The 26,360-nt window shown below is 48.6% G+C and overlaps 1 protein-coding gene across 2 annotated transcripts in view; it reads left to right on the plus strand.

Moving 5' to 3' along the window:
* The window catches only part of LOC118233943 (phosphatidylinositol 4-kinase beta-like), a 40,470-nt gene extending 17,001 nt beyond the window's left edge, over window positions 1-23,469 (plus strand). Inside the window, exons 3-13 of one of the 2 annotated variants that reach the window (XM_035430110.1) lie at window positions 2,632-2,682; window positions 5,378-5,605; window positions 6,786-7,013; window positions 8,905-9,014; window positions 9,279-9,383; window positions 10,205-10,328; window positions 10,930-11,195; window positions 13,035-13,167; window positions 15,983-16,103; window positions 18,925-19,701; window positions 19,960-23,469. In XM_035430110.1, the coding sequence (XP_035286001.1) occupies window positions 2,632-2,682; window positions 5,378-5,605; window positions 6,786-7,013; window positions 8,905-9,014; window positions 9,279-9,383; window positions 10,205-10,328; window positions 10,930-11,195; window positions 13,035-13,167; window positions 15,983-16,103; window positions 18,925-19,106 (1,548 nt within the window). In that variant the 3' untranslated portion in view covers window positions 19,107-19,701; window positions 19,960-23,469. Of the gene's footprint in view, window positions 1-2,631; window positions 2,683-5,377; window positions 5,606-6,785; window positions 7,014-8,904; window positions 9,015-9,278; window positions 9,384-10,204; window positions 10,329-10,929; window positions 11,196-13,034; window positions 13,168-15,982; window positions 16,104-18,924; window positions 19,702-19,959 lie in introns of those variants that run through there. The other variant, XM_035430112.1, reaches the window with a different exon arrangement.
* Window positions 23,470-26,360: the final 2,891 nt, after the last annotated feature.

Below are 26,360 nucleotides of genomic sequence, written 5' to 3' on the forward strand. Positions count from 1 at the left end.
GGGTCAGCTCCGGTTGCCAGATGCTGGAGTGAGCTGTTAGCTCCCCCCCGCCACCCCCCGCAGGGCCTCCCCATGTAGAGCTGCTGGAGAGAGACCTGCACAACGCAACACAACCTGCCCCTCTTTCACCACTCAGGATGTGTCCACTTCTCCTCTGCACACTTCCTCTCTCTCTCTCTCTACCCTTCTCTCTCTGTCTCCATCCCCCCCTCCGTGCTCACAGGATGACAAATATTCTCTCCTCCCCCCCTCCTTTTGTCCACACGTCTCCCTTTTGCCTGCCTGTCGCCAGGGCAACGCGTGGGGTGGGGGCTGTGTGCACAGCTCTGCTGGAGCCTGTGGCGTTTGCCCAGGGAGGGGGCTGAGGCAGCCGTGTGTACAGTCATCAGAGCCGAAGCGCTACACCAGCCTTCACAGACCTTAACGCAGAGCAACAAACCTTATATGCCCATATATGGAGTTCCACATCAAAACAGAATTTCTCTGTAGAGTTTGTCATAACCGTCCCTGTCACGATCTGTGATTTAAACTGCCGTTTAAAATTTGGATGTTTTTTTTTTTAATTTATTTTTTATCCGGACACATTTCTCTCTTAAATCGCACTGGGTCCACTGAATTCCCGTGCAGCTCTCCGACAGAAAGGGTTATTTTGCTACAGAAAGCTAGCGCTGTGCTCATGTTATGCACGTCACAGCTAGCGATATGCGCATGTTATGCACGTCACAGCTAGCGCTGTGCGCATGTTATGCACGTCGCAGCTAGCGCTGTGCGCACGTTATGCACGTCACAGCTAGCCCTGTGCGCATGTTATGCACGTCGCAGCTAGCGCTGTGCGCACGTTATGCACGTCACAGCTAGCCCTGTGCGCATGTTATGCACGTCACAGCTAGCCCTGTGTGCATGTTATGCACGTCACAGCTAGCGCTGTGCGCATGTTATGCACGTCACAGCTAGCCCTGTGCGCATGTTATGCACGTCACAGCTAGCGCTGTGCGCATGTTATGCACTTCACAGCTAGCCCTGTGCGCATGTTATGCACGTCACAGCTAGCCCTGTGTGCATGTTATGCACGTCACAGCTAGCGCTGTGCGCATGTTATGCACGTCACAGCTAGCGCTGTGCGCATGTTATGCACGTCACAGCTAGCGCTGTGTGCATGTTATGCACGTCACAGCTAGTGCTGTGCGCATGTTATGCACGTCACAGCTAGCGCTGTGTGCATGTTATGCACGTCACAGCTAGCGCTGTGTGCATGTTATGCACGTCACAGCTAGCCCTGTGCGCATGTTATGCACATCACAGCTAGCCCTGTGCGCATGTTATGCACTTCACAGCTAGCGCTGTGCGCATGTTATGCACTTCACAGCTAGCGCTGTGCGCATGTTATGCACATCACAGCTAGCCCTGTGCACATGTTATGCACGTCACAGCTAGCGCTGTGCGCATGTTATGCACTTCACAGCTAGCCCTGTGCACATGTTATGCACTTCACAGCTAGCCCTGTGCACATGTTATGCATGTCACAGCTAGCCCTGTGCGCATGTTATGCATGTCACAGCTAGCGCTGTGCGCATGTTATGCACTTCACAGCTAGCGCTGTGCGCATGTTATGCACGTCACAGCTAGCCCTGTGCGCATGTTATGCACTTCACAGCTAGCGCTGTGCGCATGTTATGCACTTCACAGCTAGCCCTGTGTGCATGTTATGCACGTCACAGCTAGCGCTGTGCGCATGTTATGCACGTCACAGCTAGCGCTGTGCGCATGTTATGCACGTCACAGCTAGCGCTTCCGTGACGAGGCCTTTGAATTGGGGCTCGGCGGCTAAACAAAGGCGGCTAATGTTAGCCAGAAAAGAAACTTTAAAAAATACTCAAACTACTTAAGGAAAACTCGAACAGCAACAGCACCAACAATAAGGATATTTACAGTGATATATAAACCTGTACAATGTAGAAAAATGTATGATTTATTTCACTAATGGGTAACGGCAAACTTAGTTTGTACTCGCGAGTGGTAGCTCAAAATGCAGCGCTGTGTGTGATTTTGTAATTGTGTGATGAGTGTAAGCACAGGTGGGTTAGCCACTCCTAACATAATTATTTTTTCATGTACAACCATTCAAATGTCATTCATTATTTTGAAAGGATTTGAAAAACTCCATTCATTTGTCCCATAGGCCGTATATTTTTTGATCCGATGACCCCCCCTCCCCCCTGCTTGTGTGTGTGTGTGTGTGTGTGTGTGTGAGAGAGAGAGAGAGAGAGAGATATGTGGGTTATCAGGAGAAACCTGTACTTTGTCTTTCTGTAGGTCCATGAAACACCAGTATCGACTAAGAAAGAGTACAACTTATCTCATAGCACCACCCCAGATCCATAGATACAATAGGTTCCATGAACTACATTCTTTCCTCCTGTAACAGCTCATTTCTTTGAGGGGAGGGGGGTGTTAAATTGAGTGTAATAGCCCCACTCCCCGCCCCAGTATTGCACCGCGGTGTGAGAGTTGGCGGGTGACAGATGGCCAGCGCGTCACGCGTCTGAGCGTCCTGGCCCGTAAGAATCACCGCTGTGTCCTCTTCCTCTCTCCTCCCGCCTCGCTGCTCTTCCTCACCCTCCCCTTTCCCAGGAGTCCAGCGACTGCATCGAGAACCTCGAATCGGAGTCAGAGAGTGGTGCAGTAAGTCCCCCCCCCCCCCCTCCCTTTTCACCCCGACTCCTGCCGTGGTGCATTGTGGGATATCGGCTGTCCTCTGTCGCGGCCGGGGTGTTCTCTTCTCGGATGATCTGCTGTGAAATCTCCGTCTGCGAGAGTCAAACGCCGTTGCGCTTGCGCCGGCCTGGAACAAAACCAAACTCTGGCCCCTCCCCCTCCCGCCACAGAGCGCTGCTCGGCGAGAGAGATGGGACAGGCGAAAATAAACAAAGGCCTGTGCCGGGCGAGGGTGGGGGCGTGGGCCAGAGTTTCGGATCGGTCCAGACCGCGTTTGCTTCGACCGCTTCAGTCATTTCTGGAAACGATCGGACACCATTTGCCTCAAGTTTGCAGCAGAGGTACAGACTCCAATGTCAAAGGAGAGCTATTCTCATCTCACCGCCACTCAAAATTAAATAATAAAAGTCCTGCAATGAACCTGCAGTTTGGCCACAAGGAATTGTGGGAGTTGTAGTTCTTTGCTGCAGACATGACACAAACAGGGGCAGGGTGGGTGCCCCTCGGTGTTGCCAATGTAATCGGGAATGAGGGGGTTCTCTGGTGACGAGGGATTCGGGATGGTGATGATGATGATGATGAAGATGATTGTTTCTGTGGTATTGATGATGATGATGATGATAATGTTGACGATGGGTATGTTGATCATGGTGATGATGGTGATGGTGATGTTCATGGTGGTGATGATGTTGATGATGATGATGGTGATGTTGATGATGGGTATGTTGATCATGGTGATGATGTTGATGTTGATGGTGGGGATGTTTATGATGGTGATAGTAATGTTGATGGTGGGGATGTTGGTGATGGTGATGATGCTGATGATGATGATGGTGATAAGAGAACATGTTCGATCTGAAGAACATCTCCTGCTGCTGAAGCCACATAGCTTCTCTGATGGAGCCGTAGAATAGTTCAGTCCACGATGTCCCTCCAACAGGACTGGTTTGCCTGACCTCACTTTCAGCCTTCAGAGATTTCAACCAGCAGGACCTCCACAAACCCTCCTTTCATTTCTGTCACCAACATCACAGAGCAGCCCTTGTGAAGAAAACACACAGGAAATAAGCATTCTTTTGTTCCATGGGTGGGGGGGGGGTCCACCGTGTGCACAGGTGTAGCGGTGGAGGTGTGTTGGTGTAAAATCAACATGGAGGGGGGGGGGGGGTTTCAAACCAAAGGTACCTGTGGTATGCTTGCTTATTGGGCTCAGATAAGATTGGCGCCTCGTGCTGATAAGCTATCGCCACCGTGGTTACAACAGACCCGGGGGCCCCCAGCAGGGGAGCGGCGGTCTCGGGGTCACACTGAGCGCATTGCCGCCATTCGGCCCCGCGTGCGCAGCGTCTTTCATCGCCGTGGTGACCCAGAAAACATTCCGTACGGACGTGCTCGGGAACACGGTGATACGCGTGGTCTTACGAAACCTCGAGATGGCGGGGAGGCATGGAAACGCCACTCCGACTGCATAGCGCAGTGGGTCCCAAACGTTTTTGCTCAGGCCCCCCTCGGACATTTTTTGAAGGCCCCCCAAACCGCTCCCAACTAGGGATGCAAATTTCATTAAACCCTGTTCCTGGAGATGTACCGTCCTGTAGGTTTACACTCAACCCTAAGAAAGGACACCTCATTCAACAGCTAGAGATCTTGTGGAGCTGCTAATTAGTAGAATTAGGTGTGCCAAAGTAGGATTGAATCAAACCCATCAGGACAGTAGAACAAGTTTGGGCAGCCCTGCTCTAGCTGTTGAATGAGGTGCACTTTTCTAGGGTTGAAGTGAAAACCTACAGGACGGTAGATCTCCAGGAACAGGGCTGGGCAGGCCTGTCATACAGCATCTGGGAGTTGGAGTGCTGACCCTGGATCAGTTTTCCCCATGTCCGTGTCTCGGCTGTACCCGTTATGAGCCAAAAGGCTGAACTGATCCCATCGGGAACTGAATGTGACCGTACAAGGTACTGTCACCCACCTGTCCCCCCTGGATAATGCCATACCTGCACTGGTCTTTCCCAGTCTTTCTGGCTGCAGAGCTGCCCCCTGGAGGTATTTTATAGGCACTGCAGCCTCCGTGCTGGTTATGAAATGGTTCTGGCCCCTCAGGGCTTTCTCTCTGCAGTGCGGTCCCCGCGGTCAGAAAGCCGTGTGTTCGCGGTTGAAAAGCGTTACTTACGTGGGCGGAGGGTGGAGGAGTCTGGTGGGATGGTTCGGTTGATTTGGGCGGAGGAACTGATGTAGCGCCCTTCACTGACCTGCTCGCTGTCCGACCATGATGAACACCGCTGTCCTTTGGATTGTCTCGTCTGACTTTCTCTTTCTTTCTCCCTCTCTCCTTCCTTCCCTCTTTTTCTTGCAAATTCCTCCCCGCCTCCTCTCTCCCATACGGTTCCCCTTCTTTCTCTCGCATTGTTCTCCCCCTCCACTTCTGTACCATTCTCCTCCATCTCGTATCACTCCCCTCCTCTCTCCTCTATTCTTCCCCTCCCCTTTTTTTACTTTTCCCCTTCTCTCCTCTACTCCTCTCCTCCCCTTCCCCTCCTCTCTCCTGTAATCTCTCCGCTCCTCTCCTCCCCTTGCCTTCCTCTCTCCTGTACTCTCTTCCCTCCTCTCTCCTGTACTTCTCCCCTCCTCTCCTCCCGCCCCCCGCCCCCCGCCCCCCCCCCAGCCCGTGCGCCTGGCGCCCCAGCGGGAGTTTGTGAAGTCCCTGATGGGCATTGGGAAGAGGCTGGCCACGCTGCCCACCAAGGAGCAGAAGACCCAGCGGCTCATCTCCGAGCTCTCGCTGCTCAACCACAAGCTGCCCGGCCGCGTCTGGCTGCCCACCGCCGCCTTCCACCACCACGTGGTGCGCGTGCCGCACACGCAGGGCGTGGTGCTCAACTCCAAGGACAAGGTGAGGGGCAGAGGGGTCTACTGTCCTACAGGGGGTCTGCTGTCCTACAGGGGGTATACTGTCCTACAGGGGGTCTGCTGTCCTACAGGGGGTCTACCATCCTACAGGGGGTCTGCTGTCCTACAGGGGGTCTACCATCCTACAGGGGGTCTGCTGTCCTACAGGGGGTCTACCATCCTACAGGGGGTCTGCTGTCCTACAGGGGGTATACTGTCCTACAGGGGGTCTGCTGTCCTACAGGGGGTCTGCTGTCCTACAGGGGGTATACTGTCCTACAGGGGGTATACTGTCCTACAGGGGGTCTACCATCCTACAGGGGGTCTGCTGTCCTACAGGGGGTCTACCATCCTACAGGGGGTCTGCTGTCCTACAGGGGGTATACTGTCCTACAGGGGGTCTGCTGTCCTACAGGGGGTCTGCTGTCCTACAGGGGGTCTGCTGTCCTACAGGGGGTCTGCTGTCCTACAGGGGGTCTGCTGTCCTACAGGGGGTCTGCTGTCCTACAGGGGGTCTACCATCCTACAGGGGGTCTGCTGTCCTACAGGGGGTATACTGTCCTACAAGGGGTCTGCTGTCCTACAGGGGGTCTACCATCCTACTGGGGGTCTGCTTTCCTACAGGGGGTCTAGTGTCCTACAGGGGGTCTGCAGTCTGATTTTAATACCCCCCAACTGCTAAACCTGTGCGTCCTGGCCAGTGGTTTGTGTCCCATCCTAGGCCCCGTACCTCACCCCCCCAACCCCCCTACCTCTCCCGTCCTGACTGGTACTGCGTGTCCCCTCCTAGGCCCCGTACCTCACCCCCCAACCCCCCACTTCTCCCATCCTGACTGGCGCTGTGTGTCCCCTCCTAGCCCCCAACCTCAACCCCCCAACCCCCCAACCCCCCCACCTCTCCCATCCTGACCGCTGCTGTTTTGGGTCTGGTTTGCGTCCTGACTGGCGCTGTGTGTCCCCTCCTAGCCCCCAACCTCAACCCCCCAACCCCCCAACCCCCCCACCTCTCCCATCCTGACCGCTGCTGTTTTGGGTCTGGTTTGCGTCCTGACCGGCGCTGTGTGTCCCCTCCTAGCCCCCAACCTCAACCCCCCAACCCCCCAACCCCCCCACCTCTCCCATCCTGACCGCTGCTGTTTTGGGTCTGTTTTGCGTCCTGACCGGCGCTGTGTGTCCCCTCCCAGGCCCCGTACCTGATCTACGTGGAGGTGCTGGAGTGCGAGAGCTTCGAGGCGTCCAGCGTTCCGGCGCGCATCCCCGAGACGCGCATCCGCTGCACGCGCTCGGCAGAGAACCTTCCGGACTGCGGCGTCACGCCCGAGCAGCGCGCCGCCAGCTTCTCCACCGTGCCCAACTACGACAACGACGACGAGGCCTGGTCCGTCGACGACATCAGCGAGCTGCAGGTGGAGGTGAGCGCGCCGTGGCCTGCGTGCGCCGTCTCCGTGGGAGATCCGCTTGGGATCATGGGAAATGCGGTCATGTCATGTCTCTGGTTCATGAGGAACGTGGCGGTCTAGGCGCAGGAGGTGTGCCGTGCTTTTCTATTGCAGAGGTTACGGGTTCAGATCCCAGGCGGGACACAGCAACAGCCCTGCTCTTTATCAAATGCTTTATAGCTGAGATTTTTCAGTTAATATGAAGTGGTGTAAGCGGTCTAGACCAGGGGGGGACCAGTTTTATCCCAGAAGAGCCAATGTGGATGCATGTTTTTGTTTTAGCCCAGCACTAAGACACCTGATTCTACTTATTAAGGTTCTGATTGATTAGTTAACTAGTTGAATCGGGTGTCTTGGTGCTGGTCTAAAACAAAAGCCTGCACCCACACCAGCCCTTTTCGGATTGGATTGGGCGCTCCTGGTCTACACGATGGGGAATGAGTTGAGCAAAGAAACCACTGGAGGATATGACTCTTAGGACATGAATATTCCATGTTACCAGGCAGTCTTGGTGAAACTGGGTGCTGGATGTCAGCTGGAGTAACTGTGCAGAACGGTGCAGTGTTAGAGGCTGCTCAGCATGTAGGTTATGAGTTTGTTTCCGTTACCATAGCAGCGAGTCACGCTGTTGTTTTCGTGTAGCGCCAGTTGCTGAAAGCCCCAATTTGAGCGTTCTACTGGGCTGCAGAATCTCAGGGTCGTATAAAGGGAGTTGTGCGCGTTTTTGGGGCGAGCCTGAATCGCGACTCGGCCCCCCCCCGTGTGTGACATCACTTCCGTCGTCCGGCAGTGGATTCCGCGCCGTTGCATCCGAGCGATTCCTCCTCCTCCCTCACGAGCCGCGAATAGCGGCGGCCACGTCAGCGAGGGCCGCCGCCGCGGGCGGGCGGGCGGGCTGACGGCTGTCCAAACGCGTCCCGCCCACCGCTCCGCTCGCGCGCCTCCTTCCGCTGTCCCGCCCACGCTTCTGCCGCGGAGCTTCCTCACCGGGGCCCGCAAGCCCCGCCCCCAGCCGGCGAGTCCGCCCGCGGCTCTGCTTCACCCGCGCGTGCTGTCACAATCATGAGTACATCACACACGTACAACACATTACACACACACACACACACACACACACACACACACACACACACGTACAACACATTACACACACACACACACACACACACACACACACACACACACACGTACAACACATTACACACACACACACACACACACACACACACACACACACACACACGTACAACACATTACACACACACACACGCACACACACATTATACACGCACACACACACGTACAACACATTACACACACACACACGCACACACACATTATACACGCACACACACACACACACATGCACATGCACACACACACGCACACACATGCACACACACACGCACACACACATTATACACACACACACACGCACACACATGCACATGCACACACACACACACACACATGCACACACACGCACCCGCACATACACACACCCGCACACAAACACAATCCACACACAGGACTGGCTGAATGAAGCAGGCTTTGTTCCTGCCCAGTGAGAGAAGTTAACTGTACAGCAGTAGAAGTTAACATTAGAGTAATAGCAACAACATCACCAAAGGTAATATTAGTGACATTATTAATGCAAATAATAGTGGCATTTCTCATTCAAAGCTATGCAGTAAACTGTTGTAAGGGTAGTTTAGAAATTCATAAATTCATTCTCCGCTTCTCAATCTGTAGCTTCAGCAGAGCTTATTTCTCGGGGTGTGTTGGCTTATTGTGTGTGCTGATCGCCCCCTGGTGGCCATGGGCTGAATCTGTAGTGTGTTCTCTCTCTCTCTGGCACCACCAGCTCCCGGAGATCCACACCAGTAGCAGTGACAACATCTCCCAGTTCTCTGTGGACAGCGTCACCAGCCAGGAGAGCAAGGAGCCGGTCTTCATCGCCGCCGGCGACATCAGGTACCTGTGATGTCACAGTAAGGCGTGTCACATGACGCAAGTCCTCTGCCGTGCCAGTGGGTGGATTATGCCCCCAGTTATGACACATTGGCCAGGCACACACATATTGAAATAAAGCTGCATTATCAGACTGAAATGGGGCATGTCACTTCCTGAAAGGTGTGTTGGGTGTTTTTATTCAGTGTCTCACCCCCTGGTATTCGTCTGTGCGTCTGTGTGTGTGTGTGTGTGTGTGTGTGTGTGTGTGTGTTTCTGCGCATGCAGGAGGCGTCTCTCTGAGAATCTGGCTCATACCCCCACCACGTTTCGGAGAGACCCGGAGGACCCCTCTGCCGTGGCTCTAAAGGAGCCCTGGGAGGAGAAGGTCCGGTGAGTGTCACGCAACCTGCTCTACAATTAGCCTTACTGTTACAGTTAGCCCTGTTATTAGCATTAGCCTTACTGTTACAGTTAGCCTTGTTATTAGCATTAGCCTTACTGTTACAGTTAGCCCTGTTATTAGCATTAGCCTTACTGTTACAGTTAGCCTTGTTATTAGCATTAGCCTTACTGTTACAGTTAGCCCTGTTATTAGCATTAGCCTTACTGTTACAGTTACCCTTGTTATTAGAATTAGCCTTACTGTTACAGTTAGCCTTGTTATTAGCATTAGCCTTACTGTTACAGTTAGCCTTGTTATTAGCATTAGCCTTACTGTTACAGTTACCCTTGTTATTAGCATTAGCCTTACTGTTACAGTTACCCTTGTTATTAGCATTAGCCTTACTGTTACAGTTACCCTTGTTATTAGCATTAGCCTTACTGTTACAGTTAGCCTTGTTATTAGCATTAGCTTTACTGTTACAGTTAGCCTTGTTATTAGTATTAGCCTTGCTCTTACTGTTAGCTTTACTCTTACCATTAGCTTTACTGTTACAGTTAGCCTTGTTATTAGCATTAGCCTTCCACTTACTATTAGCCTTGTTCTTAGCATTAGCCTTAGTTTTACAGTTAGCTTTACTCTTGTCATTAGCCTTGTTATTAGCATTAGCCTTACTCTTACCATTAGCTTTGTTATTAGCATTGGCTTTCTTCTTACCATTAGCTGTGTTATTAGCTTTAGCCTTACTCTTACCAGTAGCTGTATGTTACCATTATATTAATTAGCGGTTTTTGCCCCTGTGAACACTCTCTTGTTCTCTCTGTTCCAGGCGGATAAGGGAGGGCTCTCCGTACGGCCACCTCCCAAACTGGCACCTGCTTTCCGTCATCGTCAAGTGCGGGGACGACCTGCGGCAGGAGCTGCTGGCCTTCCAGGTGCTCAGCCAGCTGCAGGTAACGTCACCACGGCGACCTGGCTTCAGCCTCCCTCCCGCTCCCTCTCCCGCCAGGAAGGCAAATTTGATGTTTTTAACACGATTCGCGAGAACTCGCCGCTGAAGCCCGTCTGCGATCAGGAAGTGGCTGAGCCCAGAAGACTGACGCACCAGCCGCCGTTGGGGTGGAGCGCGTCGCTTTACTCGCCAGCGCCGTGGCGGTTTACACCGGCTCTCAAATTCCAATGAGCTTTAGTCACATGATGTATATGAATATACATATTGCCAAAGCATGAGTACAACAAACATAGAATAAACATATAAACAGATTACAACTTTGTGTGTGTGTGTGTGTGTGCGTGTGTGTGGTATTTGTGTATGTTAGCGTGTGCAAATTCATCTCCTGTAAATTAGGTGAAACAGTGAATGTAACATTTAATAATTTTTAAAAGTACACAAAAGAAGATATTGAGAAGAGGACATATAGAGCCGTGTGTAGTGGGGAGGCTGTAGATCTGGATATATGTATTCTCTCAGTGTTGTCCCATTACTCAACTGTCCCTCGGTTTGCGGCAGTGTATCGTGCAGCCAAAGCCACACATTCCCTCTCTCCCCTCCAGTCGATTTGGGAGCAGGAGCGGGTGCCGCTGTGGATCAAGCCCTACAAGATCCTGGTGCTGTCGTCGGACAGCGGGATGATCGAGCCGGTGGTGAACGCCGTGTCGCTGCACCAGGTGAAGAAGCAGAGCCAGCTGCCGCTGCTGGACTACTTCCTGCAGGAGCACGGCGGCCGCACCAGCGAGCAGTTCCTCAGCGCCCAGCGCGGCTTCGTCCAGAGCTGCGCCGGCTACTCGCTCATCTGCTACCTGCTGCAGGTCAAGGACAGGTGAGCGCAAGCATCCGCCTGCCTGCCTCTCTCTCTCACTCTCTCTGTCTCTCTCTCTCTAGCCGCGTTTCCACCAAAATTACCCGGAACTTTCAGTCCCAGGAACTACTTTACCAGGAACTAAAAGGTTCCTTCAGCCAATGGTTGTCTGCGTTTCCACCGGGGTCTAAAGTACCGCGAAGATTAGGCAAATTAGCCCACTGACGTTGTCGTCGGTCCATCTGTCATATGATTTCTTCTGTAACGCCATACTACCACCGAAGTAGCCTACATTATTTTCTAATAACCGGGACAGCCCGAAGGGGTTTATTCCACTTATATACAACGGGTTACCAACAATGACTATATATGGTTACTTTTGTATTTATTGATTTTCATATATCCTCTCAAACACATTCATTAACAGCAGAAAACATGCACATGTTGTAAACAATTTGCTGTTTTATTACTTTCTCGTCGTCAATTCCATATAGGCTAATCGCAAAATGACAAGAATAGAACGAAAACTCGGACTTGCGTGAAAATGTAAATTAGTAGTGGTACAGCCACCGTTTGCTTTCCTTCGAAGTTACTGCTAGCCGAGCAGCGAAGTGTGCCCTCCAGATGCGAACCATGCACCATATAAATGAGTCCATAGTCTTCCTGGTCTTTTCGTGGAATTGAAAAATGGCAGTAAAATTGAGTAAAATTACGGCAGTCTGAAAAAGCTAAAGGGAAGATTACTAGAATTAACCTGTTATTTTACCCGGATAAAAAGTGCGGAAGGTGATTTCCAGTTTGCTTGTACTGTATCACCAATGTTAATTATGCAGAACTACCGCATACCTCACATAACTGTATCAAACGTTTTGAGTCAATTACAACGGGCTAACAAAGAAAATCCGGAAGAAAATATTCAGCAACCGAATTAATCCGTTTGAATGTTTTGGTAGCCTACGTAATATGCTGTCCCAGCACGAATGCTTAGCATTTTATAAAACGAATACTAAAGCAAGAAAAGAACAGAAGAGCACACGTTATAATTCCAAGACGTTGACAGGCTATAACCAAAAGTAGGCTACTGCGCCGCATAACATACAAGTTTGATTTGAAGTTATTATGAAAATAAATTGGTTTGCCGCTGCATATTTTCAAACATGGCGGGTAATGGCGGAAAATAAATACAACACAAATGCTACGAGTACTCGACCAATCAGAAATGTTCAGCGCTGCAAGCTCCACCCAAAAGGTTCCTGTACTTTCGGAAAGTACTACCCCCCGAGCAGGAACGTTTTGGGGGGTAAAACAAAGCCCCCAGAACTAAATTTAGACCCTAGTTCCTGCGGTGGAAACGCACTGAGTTCCTCAAAAGGTTCCTAGTTCCGGGGTATAGTTCCTGCGGTGGAAACGCGGCTTCTCTCTCCCACTCTCTCTCCGTCTGTCTGTCTCACTCTCTCTCTCCCTCTCCCACTCTCTCTCCGTCTGTCTGTCTCTCTCTCTCTCTGTCTGTCTCTCTCTCTCTCTCTCTCTCTCTCTCTCTCTCTCTCTCTCGCTCTCTCTCACTCTCACTCTCTGTCTGTCTCTCTCTCTCTCTCTCTCACTCTCTGTCTGTCTCTCGCTCTCTCTCTCTCTCACTCTCTGTCTGTCTCTCTCTCTCACTCTCTGTCTGCCTCTCTCTCTCTCTCTGTCTGTCTCTCTCCCACTCTCTCTCCGTCTGTCTGTTTCTCTCTCTCTCTCCCTCACTCTCCCACTCTCTCTCTGTCTGTCTGTCATTCTCCCTTTCTCACTCTCTCTCTCCCTCTCCCACACTGTCTCTCCCCTCTGACTGCTGTCTCTCTTCCCCCCACCCCCTTTCTCCAGGCACAATGGGAACATCCTGCTGGACTCTGAAGGCCACATCCTGCACATCGACTTCGGCTTCATCCTGTCCAGCTCGCCCCGGAACCTGGGTTTCGAGACGTCCGCCTTCAAGCTCACCAGCGAGTTTGTGGACGTGAGTCTCCAGTCCCTCCTTCACATCTCACATTCGTGTTACTGTGGCACACACATCTGATCAGCGGCTGTTCGCTGGAGTTAAGTTTCAAGTTTACAGGAGTAAGTCAAGTATTTATAAATGAACCCCATACACATTTGGATATATTTGAATCAGCAGTGAATGAGATATGCTTGCAGTGTCACACAAAACACTACACCTGCATTGTGTTTATTACTACATTATAATTTATTATTAATTATTATTATAAGTCTTTAAAGGGTAATTACACCCTAGATCACCTTTATTATTTAGCTGTAAATGTGTTAGTGTGCCTACTTTATAATGAAACATTAATCCATGCCGTTGTTTCAACATTTCTGAAACAGTATTATTTGGCAGAAAAAACTGGTGGAAAATGTCTTGGTGCTGCCCTCTAACGTTTGAAAAATGCTTTCTGCATTCCATTCTGGCCCCACCCCGTTCTTGATGTCAGAGTACCTCTTTGGATGTACTACTACTGTACATCATGTATATGTTCATCTCATAAAAAAACACATTTTCAACGTACAAAAATACCAAGTTACTCACACATACAAATCACTGTCTATAACTCGTTTATTCAAACTGGCTAAATCTAGCCCTGCCATTAAAAGTATTGATATCAAAATGACGCCAAGTTACTGTACTACAAACAATATAGGCTATCTTGCCTCACCGAAATGAAAGAAGCTCTATTCCAAAGCAGTGCTGCCCAATATTTTCTAAATTGTTTCAAGTCACTGGGCCCTGTGTGGATAAGCATATAGTACATTAACAGGCCAACCATATGTGTGGATGGGTTTGTAAGAGGTACGATTTATTTAGTAGGCCTCAATATGTCCAGTTTTTTATGTGTATGTATGTGTTTAGCTGCCCAGCCTTTCTGTTGCGTGAATGACTGTGTTTCTGGGTATAAATGTCTGTTTGTAAATGTGAATGTTACATGCTGTGAGGGGAATGTCCCCATGGGGATAATGAAGTATTGTATGTATGTATATACAATATTTATTTTAGATGCAGTATTTATTTTAAGTAGCAAATATGCATACGCATACATTTAGTAAAATTAACTTGACAAACAAGTATAAGCATATATTGTCTGGAGTAATATGCTTTCTGTAGGTAGTCAACAGCAGTTTTGTACATTAATGTGAATGTCTTGCATGAGGCAGTTGAGGTTATTTGACACTTTGATGTGACACAAAGTGTGAATGATGACATTGTGAGATGGTAAGATAAAAAAAACACAGGACCATGTGACTTGAAAAATTTAGGAGACATTGGGTAGTATTGCTTTGGAATACAGCTTCTTTCATTTCTGTGAGGCAAGGTAGCCTATATTGTTTGTAGTACCGTAACTTGCTGTCATTTTGATACCAATACCTTTAATGGCAGGCCTAGATTTCGCCAGTTTGAAAGAATGACTTATAGACAGTGCTTTGTATGTGTGAGTAACTTGGCATTTTTGTACGTTGAAAATGTGTTTTTTTATGAGATATCATTTCTTGTTGCACTGTGTTTGTAATGAGTAAGTGATAATAATAATTCATATATAAATACAGGCTATGACAGACATGCACATGTTGCACTCGCAGAATGACGACAAGTGTTTCGGTACCACATATTTGAATGAAAACAAGCAGTTCTTTTTCACTACAACGAAAATATAAATGCTTTTAGCTGACCACATACGCAGACAGTCGCTCTCAGCTCGCTTAGCTTGTTGCTAGTATTCGAGCAAAGCTTGCTACCAAGCAAGACATCCTGTGCCTGCAAATGTCACTGACTGGCGGCCGCTGCCATCTACTGGCGTCAGCTGGTATTGTGGCAGTTAAGAGAGAGACAAAAAGATTCTTGCAGTGATATGTACGTCATGACAAACACGTTTTCAACGTTCAAGAATGTGAAGTAACTCACACAAAAGGTAGCTTTGGTTAAACACGCTGAAAATGCCGAAAGCAGAACTGTCCCAGAAAAACTTTGCAGATGCAAAAGCAATAGTGTATATGTTGTATTTATGGTTAGCCAGGAAGCCAGTGTACTGAATTAAAAAGGCAAGGATTGAACCCTGGTATATCAGTCCTGTAAACAGTTCCAGCCAAAAGGCAGAGGCACTACCCACTAGGCTATGAGGGAAGTAGATGTCAGAGCTGCAAAGTTGTGCTGTTTTAAACGTGTCAGTCTGTGGCTGTTGCGGTTGTTTCTGTGGGGAACCCTGAAATGTGCCAAACTCTCAGTGCTGTAGGTATGGGGCATGCCGCCCCGCCAAGGCGCAACTTGGCTGGATGGCATACCTGCCTTCCCAATCAAGACATCGAATGGGACAATTGTTGTTGCCCACAAATGTGTCCATTTACTTTTTAATATGATGGAACTCTGCTGTCACCTGATTGGCTAGTTTGGTTTTGGCCCAAAGTTTTCAAACCAGAGAAAAATGGCAGCCTGTTCATAAACTTTTTCATATTTCACCCGAACAGTCCACTAAAGTATGTTTCTGAAAACATTTGAGGTGAGAAATAGGCCTAATTACTAAATCTTGACTCATATTTGATCTGTAACACCTAGTTGAACAGTTTGATTTCAGTTTCATGAGCCAGTGCAGTTATGCTGTACAAAATCATTCGCATAGAGCATACGTTATGCAAGTGAGATGGACACACCTACTCCACCCACCCCAAGAAGCATTTTTCTGAATATTTTAGTCGGTGGAGCCAAGCTGAAACAGTTAGTGCAATTACTCTTATTATTATTACAGTATCTCTCTCTTTTTTCTCTCTCTCTCTCTCTCTCATAGGTAATGGGCGGGCTGGATGGGGACATGTTTAACTACTATAAGATGTTGATGCTGCAGGGCCTGATTGCAGCACGGAAGCACATGGAGAAGGTTGTGCAGATCGTGGAGATCATGCAGCAAGGTACTGCCATTGTGACATCACACGGGCGGGGGGCAAAGTACTGGCATTGTGACATCACATAGGGGTCTAGGTACTGGCACTGTGACATCACACAGTGGGGCTAACATGCAGCAAGGTACTTATGGCAAGCTCTTCTAACATCTAATAGCCTGTTCAGATTCACATTACAGATATCTGTAATTCATTTATGACTAGTCAAAACGCTAATTTAAGGTATCTCTAATTACATTCTGACGAGTAAGATTTTGCCATTAAGTTCTGTGGAACTCCAATTAAGAGATAAGATAAAATAAGATCAGACTTTATTAATCCCCAGTTGGGGAAATGTGGGTGCTACAGCAGCAGATGTACCAGGCTGCCATCACACAGGCACCATATTCTATATGTTGTGTAAAGATATCTACAATTCAGTTTTGACTATCTAAAACATGAATTCCAGATATCCATTTAAATTATTACTAGTCGTAAGTCAGATTCGAGATATCCCCACATTAGTTCTGACTAGTCATAATTTCAATTAAATATATCTTTAATTCCTTGTTATTGAAGATATCTAAATGATCTTTTTTGATATCTGAAACTATGATATTACAATCTGCGCACTTGTATATGTGTTCATTTTGTGTTTGCATCTAATGTTTTTATTGGTTGATGTACATAAAATGACCAATGGGGAGACATATTATTTGTGGGCGAAGAGCATTTGTGGCAGGAAAAAAGAAGGAGAAAACGCAAAATCCCCTTAGTTTGGGGCTTTATTGTGTGAACATGTGAAGTTGTTTATGAATTCTGTCTGTTGAAATGGGGTCAGAATGCACAGAAATGAATGTTTTTAAGGGCTGAGAGTCTGTGGCTGTTGCAGTTATTTCTGGGGAACCCTGAAAAGTGCCAATACAATTGTAGGTATTTTGAACTGGAGTTATGACTAGTCAAAACTAAAGTGGAGATACTTCAAATTTGAGTTATTACTAATCAAAATCCTTTAAAGATATCTATAAAGAAATTATGAGTATCTTGAAATGAGACTGACCTTATTTTGGAGATATCTTCTATTATCATTCTGACCAGTCGAAATAAATTTATATTACATTTACATATTTTCAGTTATTATTTTGACTAGTCAAAATGCAGTTGTAGATATCAAAAACTGGCTCCTTGTAAGAAGAATTTTCTCATTCAACTAACGCAGTGACCGCCATGTCAGACCAAACTGAACCAGTCGAGCGTCTTCGTCAGCGTTCTCAGTGCTGCGGCCCGGGCGAGAAATGAGCTGTTAACTTTCCTGTCTGTAACAAGACGAATGTTTCGCCGCATCTCTTTCCACTTCCTGGCATTTTCTTACGTTTTTTTTGAGAGCAGCCACCGCCAATTCTTAAACCAAAATTACTTGGCTAGGTTTGCAGAACATTACATTTATCCAAAGAGATGTGCGAGAAGTGCATACTGAAAGTCGCTGGAGGAGCTATAGAACATAGGTCAGACAAGGAACAATTCTCATAAAGTATCAGCTACCCCGAGCGATGAACATCGCTAGCTCAAACAGTAAGCTAGCTCGCTAGCTCGCTAGCTCAAACAGTAATAAAGACCAATATTCATTGCGAAACCTTGCATCGGAGTCACAGCAGATCTTGAAATACCATTTTGATTGGTCAAAACGGAATTACAGATATCTTTAATTATCATATGCATGATGAGTCAAATGACGATTCTTGTGACGTAATTATAGATATATTTAAAGGTATTTTGTCTAGTCAAAATATATTTGCAGCTATCATGAATTATTATTCTTAGTCAGTTTATATTTGCAGATAACTTGAATTATCATTCTGACTAGTCATGTTGTAATTATGATTAGTCAAAATGTTTTTGTAGATATCTAAAATGTAATTATGCATAGTCAGGCAAAATTATTAAATGCTTTAAGGGCTTGCCATAGGTACTGGCACTGTGACATCACACAGTGGGACTAACGTGCAGCAAGGCACTGGCACTGTGACATCACACAGTGGGGCTGAAGTGCAGCAAGGCACTGGCACTGTGACATCACACAGTGGGGCTGAAGTGTAGCAAGGCACTGGCACTGTGACATCACACAGTGGGGCTGGAGTGCAGCAAGGCACTGGCACTGTGACATCACACAGTGGGGCTGAAGTGCAGCAAGGCACTGGCACTGTGACATCACACAGTGGGGCTGAAGTGTAGCAAGGCACTGGCACTGTGACATCACACAGTGGGGCTGAAGTGCAGCAAGGCACTGGCACTGTGACATCACACAGTGGGGCTAATGTGCAGCAAAGCACTGGTACTGTGACATCACACAGTGGGGCTGAAGTGCAGCAAGGCACTGGCACTGTGACATCACACAGGGGGCTGAAGTGCAGCAAGGCACTGGCACTGTGACATCACACAGTGGGGCTGAAGTGCAGCAAGGCACTGGCACTGTGACATCACACAGTGGGGCTAACATGCAGCAAGGCACTGGCACTGTGACATCACACAGTGGGGCTGAAGTGCAGCAAGGAACTGGCACTGTGACATCACACAGTGGGGCTGAAGTGCAGCAAAGCACTGGCACTGTGACATCACACAGTGGGGCTGAAGTGCAGCAAGGTACTGGCATTGTGACATCAAATGGGGGGCGAAGGTCAGAGGTCATTGGGCAGCTGGCTTTGAGTCTTGCATTCTCATGATAAAGAGAAGTGATGATTCAGAGGCTGATGAATTTCACACAACAGCAAATGATGATTGCAAAAGAAGGATTCTTTTAATTCAACATCAGCATAGATCTGTTGACACATTCTGCCAATGGTCTCTCTCCCAGGTTCCCACCTGCCCTGTTTCCATGGCTCCAGCACAATCCGGAACCTGAAGGAGCGCTTCCATATGAACCACACCGAGGAGCAGCTGCAGGTTCTGGTGGATCAGATGGTGGACGGGTCCATGCGCTCCATCACCACCAAGCTGTACGACGGCTACCAGTACATCACCAACGGCATCCTGTGAAAACACACACACACACACACACACACACACGTGCCACCAACGGCATCCTGTGAAAACACACACACACACACGTGCCACCAACGGCATCCTGTGAAAACACACACATGCACACACGCACGCACACACACACACGCAACTGTACCAACTCCAGACATAACAAGACTGCAAGAGGCCACGCCTCCTCACTTCACCGCCTGTCACTGTGTGTGAAGCCCCTCCCACTCTGAGTGATGTAATTAGGCCCCGTCCCTCTCAGGGGTGCCCTGGATCCATGGACCCTCATGACCGTTTTGCTCTGCCCAGCCTGCTGCTCGTCGTATGGGAGATTATAAAGGAGCTCATTGGCTGAGCTGTCCTGCCTGTATGTGACACAGAGCGCCTCTCGAACCCGCTCCACCCGCCACTGCATCTCTGTTCTTCCATCATGAGCCACTATGTGAACTATCCCTTCGTTTTCGTTGTTTGTGCACTCGTTTACCTCATTTATGCCCGCCCCTCTGCCCACACACTGCAGCTTCTCAGGGGGCGGGGCCACTGTGAGCCCCGCCCACCAGGAAGGCAAAGAGACGAATCAGTGCTGCTGTTGCTGATGCAGGTGGGTGTGGAAGCAGAAAACGGAGGGGAACTTCTAGGTGACCCCTCCCTCCTCTGACCTCCCACGTACAGCCCCTCCTACACCCCACCGCACCCCAGACCCCACCCTCGCCCTCCCAAAACCTCCAGAGGAGCCATGGCTGGGCAGAATGCTGCCCTTGGCCGCACCCCCACTGTCCCGTCCCGGTGCTGCTCTTAGGATGACTGGGAGTCAGGTTTCCAGGCCGGGGGGGGGGCGGCAGCGCGGCAGCTGATGCAGGTTCCCCTAAAGTCACCCGAAACCCCGGACAAGGGCTCGGAAGTGGAACAGTGACCCTGGAGCAGGGAACAGAAGACGCTACGTCAACACTAATATCTCCCTGTTAAGACCGCACGTGTCACCCACTCCCCCGAAAGGCAGGTGTGCCTAAATGAAGTACACTTTTTAGTTTAAGTAGCAAAGGTTTTTAAATTCCATCTTCCTACTATAACAGTGTTTTTACAGCTTTCTGCGATGCGAACGGTCAACCGCAGAATGAAGTCTTTATGTATGAAGCAATGAAGCAGGCCCACTGGTAGCGTTCTCATAGTAAAGGTAATGTTTTGTTTTTTAAAGTGTACAGCTGCACCTGTTTGGTGTGAATGTGTGCACTTTAGCTACAGTCGCGAAGGCGGTCTGTTGTGTGGCTTTACCTCTCTGGCCTTGTTAGCATGAAGCCTTGTTAGCGTGTAGCTGCTGCCGCTACCGTAGCTTTTACCTGCACTGGCTTCTCACCTCCGACCCTTCACCCCAGAGGGTGGTTAGTTGTGCCACACAGATTTTCTAGGATAAGCAGATGGTTCCCCCCCCCCCCGCATTCTGATCTCCTGCTCTCTTGACCTCTGGAGGTTCCAGCTGGGAACAGAAGCTTGCCAGGTTTCCCTTCCTCCACTGCAGCTGCGTCGCCCCCTCCCCCCTTCTGAGGGCGCGTCAAATTGGGAATTGGAAGCAGAAAACTGAACTTCAGAGGCTAAGAATGAGGAAACGACCATCTGGCGGGGTCTGGGATATCTGTGGTTGTACTCTGTTGCGCTGGGCTGAAAGTTTAGAAGATACACACACTTGTGTAGGAGGTGCGGACAGGAGAGTAACTCCTGGATAACTGGTCACCCGTTCACACTACACTTGCCATAGGCCATAGGCTCGACCAGTGGAGACCAGGGTACACAGGTTTTCATTCCAGCCAGGCACTTCTCCGGCTGATTAGCGAGAGTTCACTAACTGCCCCTGCTGAACGAGCTAGAGCCTCTCTCCTCTGTCTGAAGGTGTGTTCATCAGTGAAGTCCGCAGGCGCAGCGATTGGTCGGAGTGAAGACCTGCATACCCTTGGCCCTCCATGGCGCGTGATTGGGCGTCTGCTGCAGTGGGAAATGGTTGCAGACAATCCCTTCTGATAATCAAACGAAATTGGGGAGGGGACTCATAACACTTGTAACTTTTAATGAAAAAAAAACAATACTAAGCCCCTCGGCCTTTTCCCAATAGTACATGTTTTTTGTGTGTGACGGAGGGGTACGAAAGCACATGGAGAAACGCGTCCGTCATTTCAAGCAGAAGGTGCTCCTCGGGAAGGGCGGGGCCGAGGAGGGGCGGAGCAGTCTCCCGCACGCCTCCTGGACTGAACGTTTACGGCGACCGCTGCGGTGGCGTCGCGGCGGAGAACGGCGCGCTTTCAGATCGGCGCCTGACTGATGAGGTCACGCGTGGAGTTTGAGCAAGCCGAAAGCCTTTAGAACTCCCCTCCCTCTGAGACGCGGACGAACGGCGACCCGCGCAGCCAGTGGAAGTGGGACCGCGGGACGTCGACGTCGACTTTTGAAGCCACTAAAATGAGGACTGTTAATGAAGTTATGTCAAGCGCAGGATGATTAAAAAATAAAAATAAAAACATTGTGGAGACTCACAGTAACTGCCTGAGAAAAATTTTCCGAAGTTCCCTAATACTTGAAAAAAATAGGTTATGTAGCTGTGGTTTTTAGAATATAAAAAAAAGGAGACAGGCCAGAGAGCAACGACTATAACAAGCAAAACAAAACAACGTCTGGCCCTGACATTTGGATGCATCCTTTCTCCCGCTTTTCTTTGAGACGTGGGACTCGCGTGCATCTGTCCCCGTCGTTTTATTCGGCGTTCGGAGGATGGGGAAGGACGACTGTCCGCGCAAACCTTTTTTTCAACCCGCCTTCTCCGCGCACTGGACGGAGCTCGCACGGGACCGGCGTCTCTTCTTGTCGCTTGAATGGAACTGCCCCGCGTCGCTCGTCCGGACTCTTCCTGTGGACGCTTTGCTCCGCCTCGCCATTCCAAGCACAACCCCCGTCTCTACGAAGTTCGAACCGGGACGGCCGTCATCGGCGCGGTCGTCCTGTGGCCGTCTGAAAGCCTCGGCCAGCGAGCCGCTTCTGCGGTTTCCTTTCTTTTTAAACGGCCTTTGTACGCCCTGGGAACGGGGTTTATTGTTTTACGTAATTCAGAATCACTACGCCTGAGAACGTTTTTCTCCATGAAGTGTCCACTCGCACTTGAATTTCAGAGGTTTGTTTTTTTTTTTTTTTTTTTTTAAACTGTTGCCGCTGTGCTTCCTTGAAAACGGACTCAAGTTTAAATTTTAAGTCCAAAAAGAAAAAAGAAAAAAAGCCCCCGTATTTAAAGTGTCATGGTTGATACGGTCTTTCACATTTCTCTTATGTTCTGAATGTGTAACATCTGGAAAGCTTGTTTTAATTTGTAACACTTTGAACCGGGCCCTTGTTTCTAGCCTTGTTTTTGTTTCGTCTGTTTAAAATGGCGGGTGTGTTTGGCGGTTTTATTGCGACGGTTGAAGGAGGAGGCTGAAGTGTGTTTACAGGCCCTGTTACCCTTGCACTCCCGCCTGAGAAACTCAAAGGTGTTTGACATATCGTGTGTTATCTGTGACTTGCTGACTGGGAGCCAATCGCAGAGGTCTGCTGTGGAGAGCAGTCTTTTGATTGGTCCTTACAAGTCAGTGACTGACTGCACACTGTAGCTCCACCCATTTTAGGGTTCATGGAACATGAAGGCCGTGATCCGAATCGGCGCACTTGCTTACTATTGAGTGTAGAAGTTGCACACAAGTTATATTCATCTTGCGTACTCAGTAGTAGGCAAGTGTGCTGATTCGGACACAGCTCCACAGCCGAAGACTTGCATCAGGAAGTGAGGGAAGAGGAGGTTGTAAGGAGAAACAGTGGCCAGACCACGTCTGGTCAAGAGGACCATGTTGATGAGATGGTTAAGGACCTAGAACAGGTCCTTAACCATCTCTCCTTAACCTAGAAGGTTTTTTAAAAATGATTATTGTTAAACAGCTTAGTATTTTAAGATCCTTTTCCGATTACCTTCAGGGTAAAAAAACATGGAATGCAAACAGTGAACAGATTTATTTCTTTTTTCTGTTCATTCCTGGAGTGCTTAAAGCATGGTTGGTTCCGATTGGCTCAGAAAGCCATTGGGCACCTATGGACCAATCAAATGATTTGATTTATTTAACTGAAAAAAAGCTCCCTCACTTACCTCAAGGGCAAATACTGTTAATAATGTCAGAACGCCCTTTTTTCTTTTTTTTAAATCCTGCATACTTTTATTTGTTTTTGTTTTTGTTTTTAAATATCAGATCACTATCTCTTTTTTTAACTGCTATGTGAAGGACCAGCTCCCACTCTCCTGTCGGATGAGTTCTCTCTACTTGTGAATGTTTCCTTTGTATAAATAAATTTAACTTTACTCGTCTCCGGCCTGGCCGTGTGTGTTCGACAGCGTGAGCAGCGTGAACTCACTACACCACATCACCCTTTCAAGTTAAGAGTCCTGTTATAGATCTGCACTCTTTCACATTGAGTCCTGTTAAAGATCTGCACTCTTTCACGTTAAGAGTCCTGTTATAGACCTGTTAAGGATCTGTACTATTTCACATTAAGACTCTTGTTAAAGACCTGATTTCTTTCTAACTCTGTTGATTGGCTAGAGTCCACATACCTGGTTTTCAAGCCTAAAACTGCAGACAAAGATAAAATGCACTTTAGAACTACAGACACTGCGTCCCTCCAGCACTTAGAACTATAGAAACTGTGGCCCTCCAGCACATATACCTATAGACACTGTGGCCCTCCAGCACATATACCTATAGACACTATGGCCCTCCAGCACTTAGACCTACAGACACTGTGGCCCTCCAGCACTTAGAACTACAGACACTGCCGCCCTCCAGCTCTTAACCTACAGACACTGTGGCCCTCCAGCACATATACCTATAGACACTATGGCCCTCCAGCACTTAGAACTACAGACAGTGCCGCCCTCCAGCACTTAGACCTACAGACACTGTGGCCCTCCAGCACTTAGAACTACAGACACTGCCGCCCTCCAGCTCTTAGACCTACAGACACTGTGGCCCTCCAGCACTTAGAACTACAGACACTGTGGCCCTCCAGCACTTAGACCTACACTGTGGTCCTCCAGCACTTTAGAAGTTCATAATTGCTCACAACGAGCTGATTGGTACCTTGCATGGCAGCCTTTCACTGTTGGTGTGTGTGAATGAGTCATCAATTGTAAAGTGCTTTGGATAAAATCACTATATAAATGCAGTCCATTCACATTAAAATCTGTTTCATATTTTTAACCCCATCCTAAGAGGATTCATCATCAGTGTAGACCCTGTATTGCCAAACATCTGCCGTCAATTTGAGAGGGTGTACAAGGATACACATTTTAAGGTCTTCAGCACAAACTGTCCCAGTAAGTGTTCACGGGGCCCCAGCTCAACACATGCAGCAATCTCGCTGGCGTCCACGCGCGTGTAAATTTAGTACCTATTGATATAAACCTAAAATGAAGACATCCACAAGAACGCACATATTTACTGTCCTTTATTGAGATGAAATACAAAGTCAGGTGTGATGTCAGGTGTGTTAACATGATGTGGTCAATCCCTCCCCCCTCTATGGCTACTGAAAACGCACTGGGACATCAGTTGGCTTCTCCGCATTTGAAGAACTATTTGCGTTTATTATTCCGATTAAAAGGTAAGAATTATATTAACACTCATAAGCTCAGCGGGTCAAGAACCAAGTCCCTTATGCGGTCCGGTATGGCTCCTTTGCACAGTCTGTGTTCCCTAACCACCACTGTTAATTTAAGTTCTCACATTGAGATTATCTTCCCACGCTCCGCTGCAAGTTTTACACTGGACCAGATACAACACACTCTATTAACTGTGTCCTAAAGGGGACTTCCTGTCCCTGCATACTTAACTTACCATATCCTAAAGACAACTTCCTGTGCCTGTACACCAAAGTCACACTACCCTGAAGACAACTTCCTGTCCCTGTACACTCAAGTCACTGAGCCATGACAACACTTCCTGTCCGTATACACTCAAGTAACTGCCCTAAAGGCACTTCCTGTTTCTGTACACTAACTGAGCACTAAAGTAACTGAGCACTAAAGTAACGGAGCCCTAAAGACACTTCCTGTACACTCAAGTCACTGAGCCATAAAGACGGTTCCTGTCCTTGCACACTCAAGTAACTGCCCTGTACACTAAGTGAGCACAAAAGCAACTGCCCTAAACGCACTTCCTGTCTCTGTACACTAAAGTAACTGAGCCCTAAAGGCACTTCCTTCGCCTGAAAGCTTAGCACAATCCCGCCAGGTGCAGTGACTGCACACAGGACCGGAATGTTCTGTCGGTTCTGACGTATTGGAAGGAATCTCTATGCCCAAGGACCCAAGATGGCAATTTGTTCCGTCCTAGAATTTGGGACAGGAGCACCCCAGAAAAAAAGGATGGGGGGGTAACCTGTACTTGTGAAATGCATTCAATCTTTTATATTTTTTTGCACAATATTTCTGTTGCATTTCCCGTTTGAACTGGACCAACCAGTAGACCAAACTTCTCATACGTGTGCTCATGTGACTTCTGATGGCCAATCAGATCATCTTTTAAAAAAATTGCAATAGAAGCCTGCACAAGATCCAATTGACAGTCAGAAACACAGCTAGGCTCTGTCTCCAACAAGGGGGAAAATGTCTGAAAAAGGGTAATGGGGAGGATGTACTAACTTTTTATTTATTTTTAATAATAAGTTTTTGTAAAAATCAAGCAGGTTAACAGGTTAACCCCAGAATGCACTTGGGGGAGTAGGTCCCCTGTGTCTCCCCCTTGACTGCAGGTCGACCCCAAAACTTCAGGCCGAACTCGAAAGCAGTTCGGGAATTTTTCCCACCCGTCTCCACCGGATAAAGTGGGGGGGGTGGAGGGGGTCTCCCGTCTGGTTCCGACGATCTGCTTTGAGGGTTCCATGGTTACAATTGGCAGTGAGGAATGATGTGCACCCCCCTTCCTCCCACACCCCTCTCCACTTCCTGTTTCTATTTGGCTGGATGTGACAAATGTGAAGAGTGTGTGTGTGCATGAGTGTGTGCGTGTGTGAGTGCGTGTGTGGATGAGTGTGTGTGTGAGTGCGTGTGTGTATAAGTGTGAGTGCGTGTGTGGATGAGTGTGTGTGTGAGTGCGTGTGTGTGCGTGTGTGTGTGAGAGTGTGTGTGTGTGTGTGCAAGCGTGAGTGCGTGAGTGTGTGTGAGTGCGTGTGTGTGAGTGCGTGTGTGTGTGTGTGTGA

This window comes from Anguilla anguilla, chromosome 8 (assembly GCF_013347855.1).
Source record: "Anguilla anguilla isolate fAngAng1 chromosome 8, fAngAng1.pri, whole genome shotgun sequence".
NCBI lineage: Eukaryota > Metazoa > Chordata > Actinopteri > Anguilliformes > Anguillidae > Anguilla > Anguilla anguilla.